Here is a 6560-nt window from a genome sequence, read left to right on the forward strand (position 1 = left end):
AATTGTAAATTTTTAAAGTTACAACTCTGAATAATTATAATATGATCAAATAAATTTAATAGTTTAGTTGTAAATTATGATCATATTAAATAACAAAGAAATATTATTCTCTATGTGGGAATGTATTTTTTTCTTTTAAAATTATTTCTTACTCATACAGCACAGAAATTGCAGCAACATTGTTACAACGTTGCAACAATGTTGCAACAATATTTCTGCAAACAGAAGATTGCAGAAATATTGTTGCAACGTTGTAATAATGTTGCTGCAAGTTCTGTGCTGTATGGGTTATACATACATTTTTAACTTATGAGAAAAAGTTGATAAATTAAAATTTATGAGTTTCGAAAATATCTAAAGTTAAAAATTAAATTATTTCAAATATACGTATTTAAATATTATTAATTTTTTGTTTAGATACAACCCAATCTACAGCGATGAGGGAAGATGGAGGGAAAACGCTCCATGGCAAGCGCCGGAACGTCGGAGGGGAGGCGGCTCTACCTTCATTTTTAATTGTTTTTTAATAAATATATAATAGATACACAAAGATGTTTACTTTACCCTCAAAATCATAATAATCGTAGGACAACATGGATTTCGAGGAATTTTATTGTAATTTTAGTAAACAGTATTTTAGTAAAATTATATTAATCGTAAAATTTAATATAATTTAATAAAATTTATTAAAATTCTTCGAGGTTCATGATTAAATTCTAAAAGGAAATTCCATATGTGTATGTGTATATATAAACTAAACGCATATATCCGGATTTAAATACAATACGTCTTCAAATGCGTTATGGAATAATTCTTAAACATTATTGACATCTAAACTTTCCTTCCAAAAATTAAATATAACAATTCAAATATATTAAATATAAAATAAAATAATAAATTGTATTAAATTAAGTTGTACGATTATTTATCGCCTTTTCATAAATAATATTATTTGATAATTCTATTATTACATTACAATTTATAAAGAGTGAGCGCTTTCTGGCCTCTCTACATCCCTGTCAGAAGTCGCCCGAAATCCTCTTTCAGAATTTTACAGCTGAAAATGTAGCGTGGAAAACGAGATGGGTGAGAGGGAGTGAGGAGAGGAGGGTATTCGTAGAGACAACATCGTCACTCGCTCGGCTCCGTGTTTACCATCGCGAATGTTTCTCTCTCTTTCTAGCCGATGGCGAGACAAAGGACGGACAGAGATTGATCGTCCGTCTTTACCTAACTAATGTGTCTTCTCGCTCTTTCATGTACCACGGAAGAGAACCACAAAATTGTCGACATTACCACGTAGCACGAAACGGAACCGCAAAATCGTGCACATAACGACGGGAATCATGCACATTGGCTACGTAGTTCATGTGCACGTTTTGTGCACATAGAGGCGCCAGTGGACTGAAAGACCTCAGGCTCGCCATGTCCTCTCTCAGTTTTCTCTCTGATATAAGTTCGGAGCCACCAGGTCGGAGCATCCAGTCGGTTCCAAATAATCGGTGCCGACACTCCGGGAGTATTCGGAGCTCCTTGGCTGGGTGTTCTCGGCTTCCTGACCACTCCAACACCGGGCGTTCTCGGTTCTCCGCACTCCTGTGTCGGGCGTTCTTGGCTTCCTGACGCAGGCCCTCCTGATACCGGGCGTACTCGGTTATTTCGTACTCCTGTGCCGGATGTTCTCGGCTTCCTGATACCGGGCGTATTCAATTACCCGTTCCTTTACCTGTTGTCTTATATTTTGATTCTTAACTTTTAATTTGTTTTCAGAGCAAATTAATAATAATACTACCAGGTCGACGCTTTTCCCCAGGAGTTCCGATTTCCTCACCAAACCTTCTTCAGAAAATTTCCTCGAATATCCATTGTCCCGAGCGTTTCCCGTCCGACCGAGCACCCTTTTCGCGTAGCAAGCATATCTTTACCCCTTCCTCAGGCAAGCGTTTAGATAATAAGTTGCGTTAGCATTAAGGCCTGCGTTTTTCTTATAGGATTTTTGTATCTGAGCGTTAGTTTGTAAGAATCGCGTTACATGTTTATGTTTTCTAGCATATTAGTTTCTAAGATTTAAATGACATCGCGTGCGTTATAATTTAGTTTTAAGTTTTTCAGCGTGTAATAAACGTACCGGGAAACACGAATTCCGAAGGTATCGCCTTCCTCTTTTTATAATAAATTTTTATTTTTTTTATATGTGACACAGGATGTAGAGAGACTCTACTAAAATAAATTTTCTTTATTTTCTATACAAATCGGAGTTCCTTCTTTTCTCGACCTTAGCACCGGCGAGCTAATCCGCGATCGCGAGAAAAGTCGTAACATTACAAATTGAAGGCTTTATTTAGCATAGTTAAAATAATCCGATTTAGGTCAAATATGCACCATTTTGTTCGATAACTTGTTGTCATTTTGAAGGTAATTTTATTATGCTTCTCTCATTGAAACCCTCGTCTTTATTGGTTAGGTTATTGGTAAAAAACTGGAACAGTCGATTTTCACAAGCTTCTCTTGAGACGAATTTTTCATCAGCAAAATTATTTGCTATAGACAGGAACAGATGGTAATTACTTGATGCCAGGTCCAAACTATAAGGCGGATGCATAAGAACCTCCCAACCGAACTCTCGAAGCTTCTAGCAAGTCACTATCAACGTGTATGGCCTGGCGTTGTCCTGATGAAACACAATTCTTCTCCTATTGGCCAAAGCTGACCGCTTCTGGGCGATTACTTTCTTCAGACGGTCCAATTGGTGACAGTACAGGTCCAAATTAAGAGTGTGGCCGTAGGAGAACAGCTCATAGTAGATGATTCCTTGTCAATCCCAACAAATACACAGCAAAACCTTCCTGACCGTTAATCCTGGCTTGGTTACCGTTTGCGCCGGCTCACTACAATTCGATCACAACCGTTTTCGCTTGACGTTGTTGTAAGTGACTCACTTTTCATCAACAGTAACCATCCGCTTCAGAAATGGGTCGATTTTGTTATGATTTAGGAGCGATTCGCAGATGGAAATTCGGTCCATGAGGTTCTTTTGCGTTAACTCGTGTGACACCCATATATCGAGCTTCTTTTTGTAGCTTTATTTAAGTGGTTCCAAACGGTTTTTTGTGCAATATTTAGCACCTGGGCAATCAAAACAGTGCTTAAATGACGGTCAGAGTTAACGATTTCCATTATTTTATCAATATTTTTGATAATGGATTTTTTTTCTTTTTAGGGATATAAATCTTTTCATTGCTATTTCTCGAGTATTGTCTAATAACGGTAATGTTTCCTTTTTGACTGGTAATCTAACAATAAATCTACCTCCTGGCTGCTGACTATAAGTGTTTTTAAAATAACGTTCGCAATATTCCTCCTCAGGATCTATGTTTACTGCCCTTGCTTGATTGTAACTTTCTATCTCCCAAAATTTATGCATGCTTTCATTTAATTGCTCTATCACGCTTACATTGCAACTTGTTTGTGTCATTTTTTTTGTACCCATTGTACCGATAGGTCCCGAGACTATCCAACCTAGTTTTGTGTAATGCTGGTAAATTCCTTCCTAATTTTATTCGTCCGATACACAACAAATCCCAAAAAATTTCCGTCCCGATAATTATATCTATTTTATCAGGAACATTGAATTAAACATCTGCTAACTTGATATTTTTTGGTATATCTAACTTGTCTACTTCAAATTTTATCGTTGGTAATTTTTGAGCAAATTTTGGTAGTATTATACATTCTAATTCTGTCTCGAATGTACCGAAACGCGAGGCTATCTTTAAATTTACGGACTTCATGGCCTTTGACACAACTTGGTTGACGCATTTAATTCGTACAAAATCGTTTATGGCTTGTAATTTTAGTTTCTTGAAAAAATCTTCGGTAACAAAGTTTGATTGGGAACCACTATCTAATAAGGCTCGTGCCTTTATGAATTGAACTTGTTGATCTTTTACTCTTATGGTAGCTGTAGGCAACACTATTTGATCTGCCTTTGACTTTTTTATTGACTGAGAATAAGTACACCCAGGGACTTTGATTCTATCCATGGGGAAATTTTCCAAACTGAGAAGTCGCTATTTTTCTACATACTTACAGTTCATGATTAACGTAACGACCAATAAGCTCTAGTCGTTTCATTAATCATGAACTGCGAGTATGTAGAAAGTGGTAACTTCTTAGTTTGGAAAATTTTCCCATGGACAGAATCAAAGTCCTTGGGTGTACATATAGTGTTATTCGCCTTACTAGAATTTGATTCCTGTGCTGTATTTTGATTTTTGGTTTCTTCTTTAATGCCCTTCGAAGGAGTGTGACAACAACATGCTATGGTTTTTCGAACACCTTTTACAACGACCGGACGTACAGTCTTTAGCTAAGTGTCTACCCTTAAAACAATTCAAACACAGATTCATGGATTTTATTTTGCTTAGGCGATTTGCTACTGAAAGTTCTTTGAAGGATGGACATTGATAAATTAAATGATCACCTTTACAGTGTATACATTTGATGTTGACTACCGCCGCGTGGGATGTTGTTACTTTAGTATTGAAATTTTGACGTAAATTTAAATTTGAATTAAATTGAGTTCTTCTAGCTACTGCTTTTAGAGTTTGACACCTTTTTGTCAAAAACTCGACGAATTCTGTAAATTTAGGTATTCCTTTGGATTCCAGACTGTTTTCCCATTCTTTAATAGTTAAAAAATCGAGTTTACTACTTATTATGTGGATCAGTAAGTCATCCCACTGGGCAATAGGCTGTTTTAAAGCTTGTAATGCTCTTGTGTGTTTTAATGTAGAATCTAATATATTTCTTAAGATGGCGGCGTTTTCTCTTCTTAACGTTGGTAAATCAAATATCGCCTTTATGTGATTCTGAACTGCTAAGCGTTCATTCTCATATCGTTCTCTTAATCTTGACCAGGCATCGGCATAGTTAATATCCGAAATTTCTAATGAGGCTATAGTTTCTGCAGCGTCACTCTTTAACGACGATTTGAGGTAATGAAATTTCTGAATATCTTTCAAAGAATTATTGGAATGTATAAGCGAGTTGAAAACATCAAAAAACGGGTGCCACTCCTCGTACGCCCCTGAAAATGTAGGTAAGTCAATTTTTGGTAATCTGATTGAATTATTATCTACTCTTTGTGAATTATTTGTAGCCACAACTGCCTGGTCAGGATTATAAATAACTACAGCTGGCATTACTCGCTCTTTAATTACTCGCTCACCGAGTAATTTTAAATTCATATATTTTTCTTCGTTTCTAACGATCTCGGCATTAGTTTGTTCTTCTGTAACCTCATTGTCACAAACAGTTATTTCTATTTGAACGTCTAGTAATGTTTGCCAAAGTTCTTCTAATTTAGCTAATTTGAGTCTCAATTCATCAATATCAACTGTATTTCTATTCATTGTCTTTAAAAAAGTTTCTATTCGCGTAATACTAGCTTTAGTTAGTCTTCTCCTTAGCTTAAGTTTTGCTAACTCCGAGTTTTCCGCCATTTTGTCACGTTGTAATTATTATTTTTTTTGTCTTAATTAACTCCTATAAAATTCTGGACACAAAATTTTTGTTTATGACTTACGCTTGTCGGTACATTGATTCGCTTAGCTTTCTTTAATGTTCTATTTGTTACTTTCTTCCTTTGGCTTGGGACCTGCACTCGTCTGCTCTGTCTGTGCTCATCTACTCTGTCTGCACTTGTCTGCTCTCTCTGCACTCGCTGGCTTCGTTGAAACAGACTTGGACTAGCCTGCCTCGTCGGAATACCTTGGACTGGCCCGTCTCGTAATAACAAACTCGTGCAGGCCCACTTCATTAGAACAAACTTGCACTTGCCTGTCTCGTTAGAATAGACTCGTCCCTCTCGCTGGAATGGACTCGTCCTTTTGACTGGAATGGACTCGTCCTTTTGACTGGAATGGACTCGTCCCGTTGACTGGTCGATTTTTGGATCCTTTTAGCACTATCGTGCTATTGTATCGATGTTGTTCGATTGTAGGAAGCACGCCTTGTGATTGCTGTCTTGTAGCTTCTTCCCACTTACTTTTCTCGTCGATTCGAATCTGTCTCGTCGTCTTTAACTTTGGCTTGCTTTGTGTACGTTTTTGCTGCACAGTTTGGACGACCGTCTAGACGAACTTGCTGAATTTTCTTCACCTTCCAGTTTCAAATTACCTGGATCCGGCTCGAAGGACCATAATTAATTTTGTCTTTGTTTCGGTTGATTGGATGAAGGAACGACGCTATTTTCGTGGTCGAAATATGTGTACTTTATTGCGACCGTCTCCTTCCAACTTTAGTGAGTATTTGGTACAAGAGAAAGCATTCAAGCGACGCCACAGGGTTTCGTAAAGTAGGGCATACGTAGTGCCCTAGTCTAGTAACAATCTCTTTCAATCACAACGCGCGAAATACAAATAATAGAACACAAATTAAGATCAGAAACAATGATAGAAGATAGAAGATATATAGAAGATAGAAGATAATAGATGGAATATAGAAGGTAGAAGAGCGAAGAGAGAAAATACAATAGAGAAGATAAAAATAGAACGTTG

The 6560-nt window shown here is 37.0% G+C and overlaps 1 protein-coding gene across 1 annotated transcript; it reads right to left on the bottom strand.

Annotated features, from left to right (window-relative positions):
* Positions 1-4286: 4286 nt before the first annotated feature.
* Positions 4287-5504, bottom strand: LOC105202846. Its single transcript, XM_011171536.2, has one exon. The coding sequence runs from the start codon at positions 5502-5504 to the stop codon at positions 4287-4289; it is 1218 nt and encodes a 405-aa protein (XP_011169838.2).
* Positions 5505-6560: the final 1056 nt, after the last annotated feature.

This window comes from Solenopsis invicta, chromosome 8, assembly GCF_016802725.1.
Source record: "Solenopsis invicta isolate M01_SB chromosome 8, UNIL_Sinv_3.0, whole genome shotgun sequence".
In the NCBI taxonomy this organism is placed as follows: Eukaryota; Metazoa; Arthropoda; class Insecta; order Hymenoptera; family Formicidae; genus Solenopsis; species Solenopsis invicta.

Coding starts and splice junctions, on each gene's coding strand:
- LOC105202846 (XM_011171536.2), bottom strand. CDS start 5,504: ATGGCGGAAAACTCGGAGTTAGCAAAACTTAAGCTAAGGAGAAGACTA.